Here is a 15,669-nt window from a genome sequence, read left to right as displayed (position 1 = left end):
GAGGGACAGTGGACCGGCCCCCTGCTGAAAAAGTTTGCTGACCCTTGGATCAGACCCACTTTGTCCAGCATCCTGTTCTCACAGTGGCCAGCCAAATGCCGGAGCAGAACCGGAGCTCCACAGCCACACTCTGCCCTCCTGTGTTTTCCATCATTGCCTGCATTCAGAAGCCTTGCTGCCTCTGACTGTGAAGGGCAGAGCACAGCCACCCTGGCTAGGAGCCATCAATAGCTCTCTCCTCCTCCATGAACTTGCCCAGTCCTTTTATAAAGCCCTCTGGGTTGGCGGTCATCCCTGCCTGGTGTGGGATTGACAGCCACAGTTTAAAGCATCCTTTTCCCGGAGGTCCCTCGCAGGAACTTCCCTTACGGCTCAGGTCTGCCCCCCCCCCGGTCATCTGTGCCACCCTTAATACCACCTGAAACCAGCTCCCCCGCCTTCAGTCCCGGCAGAGAGCCTCCTGGTTGCTCTGCCCTTCTGCTCCATTCTTCCTCAGCTCCCCCTCAGTTATTCTGAGGCTTGAAATCCTCCCTTGGATGCATTCTGGGCCACATTGGTGGAGACATATGGCCCTTCCTGTAATGATAGATCTTGGGGAGGGGCTGGCATGGCTCCCAGCACAGAGAGGGGAAAGGTGTCCTTATTTATGTTTAACATTTGGGTGGTAATCTGTAATTAACTTTGCAAAAAGTTAAACACAAATTTTGAGTTAGCGATCAGGTTGACACCAAAATCGGCCCGGATCCAGACCTGTCAGAGATGCTGAGAGCTGTCAGCAGAGCTCAGTTTTGTGAGCTGCAAATGATAAACTGGAACCCCTTGTCATAAAGCAGAAAAGGAAAGGGGGGGGGAAACCGATGTTCAAATGTTACATTTTAATTTTAACATTTATGCCAATTGATCTGTGAAATGTAGTGACATAATTGGCCGTCTGCTCTCGCAGTCTGAGTCTCAAACTGAGCATACTGGGAAGAAGCGGGTGGTGATGGAGGGAGTGGGACTGGGAACCCCCTTCCCTCTTCCCAAGGCGGTGTGGGTCTCCATTGCCTCCACTTCAGGGTGTGCTAAACCTGGGGCCAGCATTTGCCTCCCTCCAGAGGGAGAACTGGTGGCTCCTTGTGCCTAGAGTGGAGGGCCTGGGGCCAGAAGAACCCAAGAACAACCATGCAGCAGGATCAGGCCATGGGGGAACCCATCTGGTCCAGCATCCTCATGGTGGTCAACGAGACACCCCCAAAGGAAGGAAGCCCACAGGCAGGACACGAGCCAGCGGCAATTGCTGGAAACCTCAAGAGGGGAGAGGGCTCTTGGGCTTGGATCCGGCTTGTGGGTTTCCCACAATGGGCAGCTGGTTGGCTGCTGTGAGAACAGGATGCTGGACTAGATGCACCCCCTGTTGGCTGGATCCAGCAGGGTTCTTCTCGTGTTCTTGCGATGTATTCCATAGTTGAACAATCTGCCGCTGTGTGAAGCAGCAGTTCTTCCTTTGGGATCTCTCCTGGATCTTCACTGGATAGCCCTGAGTTCTAGTCTTACCCCTTTTCTCCACTGCATCATGTTAGACTCGCCTGCTATGTCTCCTCTCACTTGCCCAGCAAGCAGAGGGAGGACAGGAAGGTGCACCAAGCAGATCCTGGTAGGGTGGAATGAGACTGGCTGGCAGCCAGGCCAGGCCACCGGAAGACGGGTCTGGGAACATCCTGGGAAGAGGAGTGGGCGGACCTGGCTGTGTCCTTGTCTCATTCAGGAGCCAGAGCTCTTTGCCCTGGATCTGATAGACCTGTTGGGGTACCGGTTTGAAAGAGAGAAAGGTTACACACATGCAGAGTGGCAGGGATCTGGCACTCCGACCAGCCACACACAGAGGCAGTGATGTGGAAAAGCCCCACCTGTCGAATACCTGCCAGGTAGAAAAGTACGGGAGACAGGCTCCTCTCCCTTAGGACTACGCCTGGCTTGGAGTGGCCAGGGCTCTTAGGCTCCCCCCCCCCAAAAAAAATCTATGTCTGTGTTTTCAGTCTGACTTCCGTGGGGGGGTGTGCATCACCTTAATGTTTCTGGCCCATCCTGATCTCCAGGGCAGGTGAGAACAGGAACTTAAGGAGCAAACCTGTCTGCATCTGCAAAGGAATTAACATACTGTCCCATGGTGCAGCCATTTCTGGAATACTGGAGGGGGGGGAGAACCCTCCCAGTTTGTTTTGCTCCCCACTCTCTTGCGCCACCCCAGCCAGTAATTAGAAATGGAGCTGCTGCATGTTCCTTGGCAGACTCCTTCCCATAGGGAGAGCACTTGCACCCCATGCGCCTCTTGCAGGCGACCCACTCTCAGTCGCTCTCTTCTCGCCATCCTCACAGCCCCCTCTTGCTCCTCTGCAGCCTTTCCTTGCTTCCCTCAGGCTCCTCCTGGGTCCACCTGTCCCAAACAGAGATTTAATGCCCACTTGGCTTTGTTCGTCTTTCTATGGCTTCCTGCTTCATGGTGGAGCTTCTTGGCCGCCCTTGGAGAAGGGCAGGTGGGGCGTTTTCAGTTGCTGTTGGGAGAGGCAGTTCCATCCCTCCCCAAATGCCCAACTCCACCCACCGTCTTCCCTGAAATCTCTCCCCCTTCTTCCTCTCTCGCAGGTTGTCGGTCTCCTGCTGCCAAATCAAACGCTGGCATCCACCGTCTTCTGGCAGGTAATGACGACTTGCTGCCTGTCATCACTGTGCTCAGAAAGCCTCACTTCTGTTCATCGCTGCACTCGAAAACACAGGCAGAATCCCAGCTTTGAGCTTTCTTTTGGCTTGTGGGATGGGGAGGCTGGAGGGAGGCCGTCGTTTTCTGTGGGTGGTGATGGGGGAACAGCCCCTTCGGCAGTGGGCTCTCTTTCAGCGAGGGGGCCCCTTTAAGAGGAAATAAGGAGAGCCCTGCTGGATCGCACCGGTGGCCCATCTAGTCCAGCCTCCTGTTCCCACAGTGCCCACAAGATGCCCATTAAAGGAAACCCCTAAGCAGGACGCAAGCCCAAGAGCATCGTCCCCTCCTGCTGCTCCTAGCAAATGGTATTCAGAAGCATTGCTGCCTCTGAGCGTGGAGGCAGAGTAGAGCCATCATTTGCATCCCTTTAGCCAGGCATGGAGAACCTTCAGCCTACAGGCCCCAAAGGGCTTCCATAGGAGTCCTCCCCTTTCCTCCCCAGCCAGGCTCACCTGCTGTCACACCTGAGGTCGGTTGTGGGGCAGGTCAACCTGCAGCAGCAAAGGAAGGCTACAGAGCCCTACAATTCTATGACCCTGTACAGTTGAGTTGGGTATGTTTAGCCTGGAAAAGAGGAGACCGAGAGGAGATATGACAGCCATCTTCAAATATCTGAAGGGCTGTCCCCTGGAAGGTGGAGCAAGCTTGCTGTCTCCTGCTCCGAAGGCTAGGACTCGAACCAATGGCTTCGAGTTACAAGAAAGGAGATTCCGACTAAACATTAGGAAGAATCTTCTCATGGTGAGAGCCATTTGACCGCAGAATGGATGACCTCAAAGGGGGTGGACTCTCCTTCCTTGGAGGCTTTTAAGCAGAGGCTGGATGGCCATTTGTCAGAGATGCTTTAGCTGAAATTCCTGCATTGCAGGGGGTGGACTAGAGGACCCCTGAGTTCCCTTCCAGCTGTACAGTTCTGTGATTCTATGAGAGTGGGCTCCTATTTGTTCCTCTGCTAACACAACCTATATCTGGTGCCTTTTCAGTTTGGTGCCCAATGCAGGCCCCAAGGGGAGCCGATTCCTGCTGCCACCAGGGCTTGCTTTCTCTGCTTGTGGCCGGGAATCTGCAGTGGAATAAGGTCTTTAGCTATTATAATCTTAGCAGCAGTTATAACTGGAACATTTTGAATTCTGAAAGATTTCTAGGGGCACCAGCCACAGAACGGTTGCCCAGGGGATGAGAGGCATAGCACACAGCCAGAGAAAGGAAGCCATGGGTCGCTCTCCAGGGAAAGCCCCTTTGATGCAGCCCAAATGGACACCCCCCCCCCCCGGTGGATGCTGTGCATCCTTAAGGAGAACCCGAGTCCGAAAGAGCTGGGAGGCAGCAGGCTGCTCAAAGGTTATTCCCTGCCTCCCCCAGTGTTTGCTCTTGTGAATGGTCTGGGCCTTTAACCACGGATCCTGCCCTTAGTGCCAGATTTTTGTATAATTATGGCATGCTGGATGGGAGAGCCCTCAGCATAAATTGCATTTCTGCCTAAAGATGTGAGGATCACAAAGGAAGGGTGAGCATCTTGATGGGGGCAGGAAATCTCTTGGGAACTCTGGAGGTTGTTCCTTGGAAGCTCTTCCACAACAGGAAAAAAAAATTGGAGAATTTTCAATGCAAAAGATCTTTTTTCAGCGCACCTGCCTGGCTGTGTCCCAACACCCTCAAAGGGTCCAAGCAGGTCTGCATTCCAGATGACTGTGGATAGCAGATAGCAAGCTTGAAGTGCTGTGTTTCCTTGCACTGGACCGAGGTTCCTGGTACTCTTCCTTTTCCTTTCAATCAGCAAGTTCCTAGCCCTCATGGTGGTGGAGATGTGCTTGGAAGTGTGTGGGCAGTTCCTGGTCAGGTGGGGAAAGTCTTAAGACCTTTCCCTCTCCATAAAAAGAGGAAATCAAACAAACGGAGTATGCTTGGCCTGGATGTTGCTGCGCTTGGCATTGAGAGTCAAGTAAAGGTAGCAAAAGAAGCATCGTGCCTACCTTTGAACTCTGTCCAGAAAGTCTGGAGGAAATGTGGCCTCTGCAGAGAGGGCCTCCTCTTTAGACAGCTTCTTGTTCTGCCCCCACTCTGTAAAGTTTTCCCCTCCCCTCCTTTTCACTTTTGCTGTCATTGCCCTTCCTCTCCCTCCCCCTCCTCCCTCCGGTTTTCTCCCCACCCTCTTCCTCCCTCCTCTCTGACTCCTCTCTGTTTCTCCCCTTCTTCTCTCCTCTCAGCCCCGTTTCCCAGGTTCTGCCCGGCAACTGGAGAGGAACAGAGAGAGAGAGAGAGAGAGAGCAGTGCAGAGCCAGGTTTTAGGGTGCAGGTTGCAGCCCAGGTCATGTCAGGGCCCCGACGGAGGTAAGCGCCACCCAGAGCAGCTCTGCAGGGGATGGAAGGGAGCCCCCGAGGCCTTGGCACCGGCAGAAGCTGGGCTACTCAGGGACACCCCCACCCCAAAACACACCCTCCGGCACATCTTTCCTGGATGTCAGGGGTGAGGGAAGGCCTGACTTGTCTATTTATTTATTCCAGATACTTCTATATAACACTTAATACCCAAAAGCAGTGCAGTCTGCAAAAGAAGGGCAAAAGGAAATACCAAGCAATGTCTAAAACCACAAACCTGTCTCATCCCCAATACACCAGCGCCACCTAAATCAGTGAAATCTGGGGGAGGCAAGAACTGAGCAGCCCAGTTTGAGAACGTCTTAGAAGTCCAGTAAAGGAAGAAAGGAGCCCTCAGGTGTCATTTTGAAGCCCATGGCAATGGAGGCCTCAAGGGCTGGAGCCACCGTCAGAGAAGGCCCCCTCCTGAGAAATCATTAGATAGTGATCCTCTGTGTCTCCTCTGAAGGCTCAGGGGGGAAGGGGGTCAGCTAGGTATCCAGGACCTTCGTTGTTTGGGGGCTTATATGTCCTCAATACCATCTTGAACCTGGTCCGGCATCTAACTGGCCGCCAGTGCAGTTCCGCCTCCAGTCGTGGCAAAATAGGTGCTTAGCACCGCAGCCTGCTGAGTTCTGCACTGGCTGCACCTTCTGGGCCAAGCGTGAGGGCAGCCGCACATCATGCGCATTGTGCCGTCTGGTTGTGAGTTTATAGGCGCATGAACTGCAGTGGCCAGACTGTCCCTGTCAAAAGAAAAAAAAGATGTATCAGGCGGCTTCCTGTGTGCCAGCGAGGGAGTAGATTATGGTGAACTGGACAGGACCCTGGTCCGACTCTGGAGGAGAAGGCAGCGTCTGAGATGGCAGGGGGTTCTCTTCGGGTGCATGTGAGGGCAGGGGGCTTTATTGGAGCCCCTGGCAGCCACAGTGGGGAAATCTGTTTACTGCAGGAGCCCCTGTGGCCATGCAGCGCTGCCCCCTCCCCCATTTCCCCAGCACAAGAACCCGGTTGGGAAAGACTGCTGCCCCTAGGCTGGAGGAGCTCTGGCCTCGCGGGGTCTAAGTTAGCAAGAGAGGTTCCAGAGTGTGCACTTCAGGTGTGTGTGTGTGCGTGCGTGCGAGAGAACAAGGGAGAGGGTGATGTATCTGCCAAAGGTGCCCCTCTCTGCAGGGCTTGTTCTTTCGTGGATACATAACACCATTGTCTGGATTTGATAACAAAAACTTCCCTTCCCAGCGGTAGCCATAATTGGAAATGCTGCTTTCCTGCATGTTTGCTATAACTCCTTCTTTTCAGCAATTGTGCTACTGTTGCCTGCCCACCCTCTCTCTCTCTCTCTCTTTTAACCAGCTGTTTGTTCCTGTTTCTTTCTGTTTTGTCCTTTAGTGGTTGAATCAGAGCCACAATGCCTGTGTCAACTATGCAAACCGAAATGCGACAAAGGTAAGAGGTCGTTTTAGGTGTGCGCCCTTTTCAAGGAAGGTGATGTACGTTTCTCCCCTGGAAAGCGCTTGGCCTGTGCCTCTGGCCCCCACCTGATCCCACTGGCCGGGGGCCTACAGCCAGCCGAAGGCTCCTGGATCAGAGCATCGGCTCTCAGAGATCAATCCTCATGATTGACAGCAGGCTCAGTTGCCGTGGATTGGATGAAACAGCTCATCAGGGATGGCGCAAGGGCAGAGCCACGCCACTTGCGCCACCCCTGAGACCTGTAATGTGTTGCCTTGTTATATCTTTCAATTCTGTTCATTTCCTCTTATCCTGTTTGTGGGCCCCATTGTTTTTTTGTGCTCTTTGGGGACCCCTTCCCTGGTGTGTCTGCAGCATGCACACAGGTCAGAACAGGTGGGGCACAAGTTCCTCTGGCACTGGCACAGTCCCATCTCTCCCCTCAATCTACACACACACAGAGCATGCCTGGAGGACGCCACGTTCTTCCTCTTGTTTGCAGTCCCTGTGAGCTGGGCCTGAGGTGGCCTGTTCTGGCTGACCTGTTGCTTTTCTTGTTCTTCCTGCAGCCTTCTCCAACGTCCAAGTTCATCCAGGGCTACTTGGGAGCTGTCCTAAGTGCTGTCTCGATCGCAGTAGGTAACCCTTTCGTCTTCTCTCTGTCAGTGTGCTCTGACCGCTGGGCACCTGGGTTAGCTCTGGGCCCAGCCTCTCTGGATGGCCTCCTCTGCCGGCTGGCGCTCTGTGCCTTTGCACCTGGCGCCTCGCAGGAGGCATTGCCAGCCGTGGCTGCACTCTGATTCGCTTGCCGAGGCCTCCCCATTGCCAGGGCTAGTCATTATTCAGTTTCTTTGAACTGCTAGCTCTCAATGGGTGAGAAGAGTCTTGCCCTGGAGAACAGGGTATGTGATTATGTTTCTCAAACAGGTGTTTATGCCACACCTTTTGTTCTAAAAAGGAAGAGGTGGGGGGCTGGAAGAGAGCGAGAATGGCCTGCTTCTTTCTTCCCCAGATTCGGAGGCCTTAGGCCTCATTAAATGCGCTCTGATGTCAATTAGCAGCAAATCACCTCCTAGGGTGATCCCATTAGGACTAGATGACCTGAAAACAAGTGCCATTCCCTCCTCCCAGTGGCCTGCAAAAGATCTTGTATTAATTAAAAGCAGGGTTAGTGCACAGTGCACAGCCTGCCCTGGGCAGCAGACAGAATGCAGGGAGCTACTGGTGTCAGAAGAGGGCCGGGAGGGTTTCCAGGTCATGGTTCTTGCACAGAAGTCAAGAGCGGCAGCTGCAAACGTCAGTCACAACAATAAGCAGTTTAGAAAAGTCAAGAAGCCTCGAAGAGCCATGCATGGGCTTGCGAGTCAGCTGGATAAGGAGGCGAGGATTCTGTAGCACAGCCTTCCCCAACCTGGTGCCCTCCAGGTGTTTTGGACTACGTCTGGGACGCATAGGAGGCGTTGTCTATCTGGAGGGCACCAATTTGGCAAAAGCTGCTGTGGCCCATATGCCAACTCCGTATGGCAGGAATGGGGAACTGGATCTGGCCCACGGGGTGGGCATTTCCCCCACCTCTCCCAGGCCACCTCTGACAGGTGCGTGGGGGAAACCCCCATCTCCTAATCCTAGCTCCTGTCTCTGGAAAGGTGTCTCTGTTTCCCGTGAGCAGGCCAGGTCTTGAAGGGCGCCCCTTGGGGGGGGGGGGTGGCCTCCGGCAATTCTTCTTCAGAGCCATAGCAGGCGACGTTTCTGAGTCTGCAAATACAGAAGTCAGGGTTGGCGTGGATTCAGGGTCGGAGCACCTCTTGCAAAAGCCTCCCCCTCTTTTCTGCTTTTCTAGGTGGCCCCAAGCTCCGCAGCAATGACACACCCATGGGCCCCATGGAGGGCGGGGAGGGGGTGGCAGTCTGTGCAGCTGCCTGCTTCCTCGTCCCCCTTCCCTGCCCTTGTTAATTCACTGCCAGGTTCTCTTCTAGGCTCCTTTTCTGCATTGTCCGCTGCCCCCTTCCCTCTCCACCCCCGGCCATTACACCCCCACAGCGACACCATTTTTCACCCTCCTGTCTAGGTGAGGGCACCCCTGTGGCTTTCCCTAATGCTTGCTCCTTCGCCTTGATAATTGTTTGCGAGGAGGAGGAGCAGCGCACAGGGGCTGCGTTGACAGCCTGCGAATTTGCTGCGATAGCCCATAATCAGGTTGAGATGGAGAAGGCGGCCACCCACTGCCCTCGGCCCTCGTGTGGCCACTTAGCGCGGGAAGGAGCCCTCCCGCCTGGGGTGGGGTGGCCTCTGGGGGCCAGTCCTTTCAGCCCCAAGGGCCTTGGTCTGGCCTTTACACCTTTGTGATGTGAGCCTCAAAACAAGCCCTAAATCCTCCCTCTCCCCTCCCCACCCCCGGCACATCAAAGTCCCCTGTGCCGGAGGAGACCCTTGTAGGCATCCCCCACTTCCCTGGTTCTGGCCTGGGAGAACACACACGCACATACATAACGCAAGAAACTTTAGTAAAATAATTTCCATTCCTTGAATCTTGCTCCCAAGTTGAGGATCTGAGAGGCTGGATTTTAGCCCCTCTCAACATATGGATTGCTTTTTGAAATTTTTTAGATTGTTTTAACATTTGCTTTTTTGAACTGCATGTCGTTTGAACTGTGCAGATCACCCAGAGGAGGTTGTTCATTGATTGATTAGAATGACTGATTAGAATGACTCCGTGTTAGGAGCTGGCAGGGTCCCGGAAAGTGAAGCCTCTGGTTGTGACCAGGGTTGTGACCAGCAGCAGATGCCTGGGCTTGTTCTGTTTTGTTATCTTTTGCTATTTAACTGAATGTTTTACTGATGGCTTCTCTTTGTATTTTTTGATTTAAATGTTGTATACACATTCCACCACTCCACCACCCTTATTGTGACCTTATGGTGTTTTAGGTAAACTGCTTAGGGATTTTGCATATTAAGCGGTCTTTGAATATTACCTATGGTGGTGGCCTGTGGGGTTGGGCTGTGGCTACCATACTTTGCCCCCCCTCCTCCCCGGCTCTCCTCAGGACTTCTCTGCCCCTCTTTCCTTCTCCTGCAGGTGGGCCTTAATGTTCTGATCCAGAGAGCTAATCAGTTTACTCCGGCCACCCGGCTCCTGATCCAGAGATTTGTGCCATTCCCCGCTGTAGGTAAGGGGGTGTATCCTTTCCCCCCCCCTCTCTGCTTCCGTAGAGAAAATGGTGTGCTTGGAAGGGCAGCCCCAAAAGTGCCATTTGGCCCAGAGTGCAAATTTGCATATGCTAATTTATACACAAAGGTGCAAATTTCTACCCGTTTTCAGAGGAAAAGCAAAATCTGGCTTCATCTTGCTGTCGGGGCTTAATTTACCTCTGGTCAACTTAAGAAGATGGAAGAGCCAGAACTCCTAGCTTCACAAGAAAGGGCTCACTCAAATGAACAAAAATGAATATAGCAAAAGAAGAGCTTTCTTTGAGCTTTTCCATGCCTCTGCTTGTGTTGTTAGTATTGGTCATTGGTTTGTTTTACGAAAAACAGGAATAAAAAAAAAGCTATTTTAAAAATACAGTGTGTGGCTGGGGTTTCACGGGCACTGCCCGCCTGCCCTGGTGGCAAGGAAAACAAATTGCATCGGGTGGCTTTGAAAGGGAATTGGACCAATTCACGGTGGATGAGGCTGTGCCTGGCTTCTGCCCGTGTCGCAGGCAGCCTTCCTCTAAGTGCCAGTGGCTGGAGAGTGCCAGTGGGAGGGAGTTGTGGCTGTGGGGCTCAGGCCCTGCTTGTAGGCTCTTCCCGTTGGGGCATCTGGTTTTCCCCTGTTGAGAATAGAGTGCTGGGACCCAGGTAGGTCACCTTGCTCCACCTGCAGCTGGGTTCTTTAGCACGTGCTTATGTAAGAGTCCTCCTTGTTGCATCTCAGGATGTCCCGATGGTTTGGGTGCTGATGCTGGTGAGGATTCCATAATTGTATGCAGGAGGCAGGCAAGGGGAGAGGGATGCTTACCTGAACCAGGTGTGTCTCTGGACCCCTTTGCACCTGGGGGGTGGATGGGAAAAGGTGGCCTCTCTGTTCTCTGTGCAAGGCACTTCGAGCAGGAGGAGGAGGAGGAAGAAAAGGAGGAATGACCTTCCTTGTGTTGCAGGAATTTTTAGATCAGATGTGCCCCTTTTGAGCCGTTCATCAAGAGATCAGCAGCATCAACAAGAAAATGTTTCAGATTGTGAACTAAGTCCACTGGCCTGAGCAGCCAGGGCAAGGGGTGAGGGGGGATCTCTGTCAGATTGTTCTATTATTATGCCAAGGTGTTAAGAGAAGGAGCTTAAGCTGGAGTCGGAATTGATTGAGGGCCGGCAATTAATTTGCTCAGCCCTTCATTAGTTCTCTGCTTCTTTTATTTGTGTACTGACATGCTTAATTGTGTGCCAGGACTCTGGCCATCTTCCTGCTAATTGCCGCTTTGTTATTCTGGGGGCCGGAATCTCTCGCATCAGAATCCTGGGCAAACCAGTTAATTAAACTTTTCCGTTATGAAAAGATAGGCTTTGAAGATTTGCCTGAAATGCCCACCGATCAGGCTGGGCTAGGCGGAACCAGGCCAAGGCAAGAGGGTCTGGTCTGTTCCGCTGTCAGAAAGTTCTCCCTAACGTTTAGTCGGAAGAACCTACTGACGCTAAGAGCTAATGCTCTACCTAAGATTCATGTGTTGAAGGAGGTTGGACTGGGTTACCTTTGGGGGCCCCTTCCAACCCTACAATGTATGGCTCTAAGATTCTGGCACTCCTAAATGCAGGTAGTGAGCAGGAAGAGACTGCACTCTCCTTTTCTTCCTCTCGCAGCCAGTGCCAATATTTGCAACGTGGTCCTGATGAGACACATGGAGCTGGAGGAGGGGATTGACGTCCTGGATAGCGATGGGAACACGGTCGGGTCTTCCAGAATTGCTGCCAAACATGTAGGTGCCGTGGGATTCCCTTGGGTGAATCGGGATCGCTTTGGCCCCTGGATTCATGCACTGGGAGGGGTGGGGGGTGGGGTAGGCCAAGAAGGATGGAGGAGGAGGAGGAGGAATCCGCAGAACGCAGATTCCAAAGCAGACTCACTTGATCTGATCCTGGCAAACCACACCAGGACCCCACTTTAGAATCCGCAGTCCTGCTGGTCCTTGATGAATTCATCACATTTCTATTTCACTTTCCAGTCAGACAAATCCCAACACAGCTTAAAGGTAAAGGGGCCCCTGACCATCAGGTCCAGTCGTGACCGACTCTGGGGTTGCGCGCTCATCTCACATTATTGGCCGAGGGAGCCGGCGTATAGCTTCCAGGTCATGTGGCCAGCATGACAAAGCTGCTTCTGGCAAACCAGAGCAGCACATGGAAACGCCGTTTACCTTCCCGCTGTAGCGGTTCCTATTTATCTACTTGCATTTTGACGTGCTTTGGAACTGCTAGGTTGGCAGGAGCTGGGACCAAGCAACAGGAGCTCACCCTGTTGTGGGGATTCAAACCACCAAACTTCTGATCAGCAAGCCCTAGGCTCAGTGGTTTAACCCACAGTGCCACCCGCATCTGTGTACAAAACAATAAATGGCAATAGCATAATAGAGCATCACAGGTACAGCATAAATCATATTATGTATAATTAACAAATCAATAAAACATTATCTTAAAACAACATTTACAAAACAACAACTTAAAAATAAGCTAAACGCTACTATGTTCACGTGCATGCACACACAATCATGCTCCCCCCCCCAAATAGCTCAAAATCGATCGCTCTGTTCAGTCTATTCAGTCCATTAAAAGACCCCTGCACATCCATCGTCCGGGAGGACTCTGATCCGATGGAAATAACAGAGCTAGATGTTGACTTATTATGCAGTGGTCCAAGGGCTCTGTCGCTGCCTCTGCCCTTCTTAAAACTGTTTCTCTCTCCACACACACTTTTAGAAGGATCCGAAAATCATCTCTGCCTGGGTGTGTTTAGCACGCATATCTTCCTGTCACCATGTTTTATTTTTATTTATTTGAATGGAGCAGGAGAGCAATCCCCCCCCAATCCTCCAGGCAGACATGTTTCTTTCCCACCCGCCGCCTGGACAGTTCCCTCTGAGAGTGAGGGAACACCAGCAGAACCTCTCGCTCCCAGGGAAGGGGCCTGTGAGCAGCTGGAGGTTTCTATTTATTTATTAAAAATATTTATATACCACTATTTCATAGCGGGAGGGGGGTTATTGGATTGCTTTTTTCCCTTGTTTTTATTATGTTTTTGGGGTGGGTGGGTGTTCCTTGTGTTTTTATGTTGTGAACTGCCCTGAGATGGAGTGTGCTTTACTTACTTACTTACTTACTTACTTACTTACTTACTTACTTACTTGAATGAATGAATGAATATCAAAGTGGTTTACAGTAAGGCATAAAGCCATACAATAAAAACCATTTAAAAAAACTAAAATTAGCCACTGTGGAAGGATGTATTCATGACCTGCATAGGCCTAGCAGAAGTTTTCAGCTGGTGTTTAAAAGTCTGCACAGAAGGTGCCAGCTGAATCTCTAGTGGCAGGGAGTTCCACAAGCCAAGGCTCCATGCTTTGTTGTTGTCCAACAGGCCTGGCCAACCTTTACACGTGAGGTTCCCCCTGCCTGCAGAGGGTGTCATGCGGCAGGTCGAAAGGGCAGCGTGCACGAGCTTTCCTTTTGCATTCACACACAAGCATCTAGCCAGAGAGAAAGAAGAGAGTCTTTTCTGAGCCATGCGCAGTTGCCCCCGCAGCCCCCTCTGGTGGTCCTGTGCAGGCAGAGCAGCGTCCGAGAAGCAAAGCGCTCTTGTCTCTGCGCTCAGGAAGAGGGAACTCGTCTTGGGGCCTCTGGGGAGGCAGAGCAGCCGCTCTCGGTACTTCCAGGTGCACCCAGAAAAGCCCCCTTTGCTCCCCTCTATAGTTGCCCAGGAAGAACAGGAGAACCTCAAGTACAACTCCAGGCTGGCAGAGAAAACACGCAGCTTTATTTTTAATTTTTTTAATTTTGAAAAAGTGAGTGGGAGGAAACTGCAGGACTTTTTAACCCCCGCCTTCCTGGAATTAATCAGCAACTATCAGCCCTGCCTCTGGAAAGATGCGCCAGCTGTTTGCAGGCTGCCTCAAACACCTGGCTGCTTTCCTCAGGAGCCTCCTGAACCCGGCCATCTGCACACAACTGCGCTGGGACTTTCCCTCACGTCTTTCCCTTGGCACTTCTGCATCCCCAGCTTGTGCCTGAGAAAAGCCGCGTGAAGCACAGGCGCATTTGACTACTTTTGACTTTGCCAAGAATAATAATACCGTAATAATAATATATTCATATGCCACTCATCTAAATAATCAGTCAGATGGGTGACATATAAATATTTTATCTATTTGCCATTGTGTTGGGTGGAGGGCCTGAGCCCGAAATAATCCTCTTCCAGCACCTTTTCCCTGAGAGGACAACTGACACCTGTCCGAGGAGAATCCACGCAAGCTCTTTCAATTAGCCGTGTTTGAGGAAGTAATGTGACTACCACGCAGGCCTCCTGCTGCTCCTTTGCCCCAAACCGCAGCCTCCCAAGGCTGCTTTTTCTTTTCACAAGTGTTGGGCTTTGCTGCGTGCAATGCTGGGTTCACTGCTCACTTGCTCATGCTGCCTGAACCCATCTGCTCGCCAGGCACCATAGTAGGTTTCACACTGGAAGGACAGATCCTGAAGCCGAGGCACCAAGACTTTGGCCACCTCATGAGAAGAGAAGACTCCCTGGAAAAGACCCTGATGTTGGGAAAGATTGAGGGCACTAGGAGAAGGGGACGACAGAGGACGAGACGGTTGGACAGTGTTCTCGAAGCTACGAACATGAGTCTGACCAAACTGCAGGAGGCAGTGGAAGACAGGAGGGCCTGGTGTGCTCTGGTCCACGGGGTCACGAAGAGTCGGACACGACTAAACGACTCAACAACAACAAAAGCCTTTGTTTGGCGAGGAGGGGGAGGGAGGAGACTCCTGCTGTGGACCCGGGTGGAAGCGGAATAGGGTGATCCGTCCCCCTCCCCTCCCTCACCCGGCCAGCCTTCTGTTTCTGTAGCCTGAGACCAGGACTGTGAACTGCCATCGGAGCTGAGGGTGGCCATCGGCATTCAGAGGTGGCCTGTATGAGCAGCCCGGGCCCCTGGAGCAATGAAACACACGCCAGGCCCTTACAAAGGGTAGCAGCTTGAGAAGCTTCAGGGTGAAGGCTCTACAGAGTTTGGGCTGCAGCCTGAGCATGTTCGATGCTCAAGTGCCCACACTGGTGGCACCTGGTTTGGTAGGCAGAACCGGCTCTGTTACAGGTGCCACATAATATCACCACCTTAGAACAAATTTACACCACCAGGTGCCATAGAAAAGCACTAGATATATCAAGAGATCCAACGCACCCTGGTCACCATTTCTTTCAGCTCCTGCCATCGGGATGGAGATATAGAACAATGCAGGCAAGAACGAGCCGTCTCAGGAACAGTTTCTTCTCTAGAGCGATTCTGGCCTTAAATGGAAAGCCTGGACTTTGAAGTCATCTTATTTTACTTGTTATTTTGTATTATATTTACTGTTTTTAATTAGGTTTTTATAATTTTGGATTATGCGGAATGCTTTATCGGAGTGGATGTAGCAACCGAGTAATTTCGTTGTTCCCGCAAGGGGACAATGACAATAAAGATATCTTATCTTATCTTATCTTAAAAAGGTAAAGGGACCCCTGACCATTAGGTCCAGTCGTGACCGACTCTGGGGCTGCGCGCTCATCTCGCATTATTGCCCGAGGGAGCCGGTGTATAGCTTCCAGGTCATGTGGCCAGCATGACAAAGCCGCTTCTGGCAAACCAGAGCAGCACATGGAAACACCGTTTACCTTCCCGCTGTAGCGGTTCCTATTTATCTACTTGCATTTTGACGTGCTTTCGAACTGCTAGGTTGGCAGGAGCTGGGACCAAGTAACGGGAGCTCACCCCGTCACAGGGATTCGAACCATCGACCTTCTGATCAGCAAGCCCTAGGCTCAGTGGTTTAACCACAGCGCCACCTGGGTCCCTATCTTATCTTATCTTATCTTATCTTATATTGCTGCTGGCATC

At 52.1% G+C, this 15,669-nt stretch overlaps 1 protein-coding gene across 2 annotated transcripts in view; it reads left to right on the top strand.

Annotated features, from left to right (window-relative positions):
* Window positions 1-15,669, top strand: part of SFXN5 (sideroflexin 5) — a 77,055-nt gene that overhangs the window by 35,016 nt on the left and 26,370 nt on the right. Inside the window, exons 7-11 of one of the 2 annotated variants that reach the window (XM_035103695.3) lie at window positions 2,626-2,679; window positions 6,488-6,544; window positions 7,120-7,185; window positions 9,627-9,717; window positions 11,384-11,499. In XM_035103695.3, the coding sequence (XP_034959586.1) occupies window positions 2,626-2,679; window positions 6,488-6,544; window positions 7,120-7,185; window positions 9,627-9,717; window positions 11,384-11,499 (384 nt within the window). The remainder of the gene's footprint in view (window positions 1-2,625; window positions 2,680-6,487; window positions 6,545-7,119; window positions 7,186-9,626; window positions 9,718-11,383; window positions 11,500-15,669) is intronic. The other variant, XM_088660762.1, reaches the window with a different exon arrangement.

Source organism: Zootoca vivipara, chromosome Z1 (genome assembly GCF_965207765.1).
Source record: "Zootoca vivipara chromosome Z1, rZooViv2.hap1.1, whole genome shotgun sequence".
Lineage (NCBI taxonomy): Eukaryota > Metazoa > Chordata > Lepidosauria > Squamata > Lacertidae > Zootoca > Zootoca vivipara.
The sequence above is the reverse complement of the archived record's forward strand: the minus strand, read 5'-3'. Positions and strand labels throughout refer to the sequence as shown.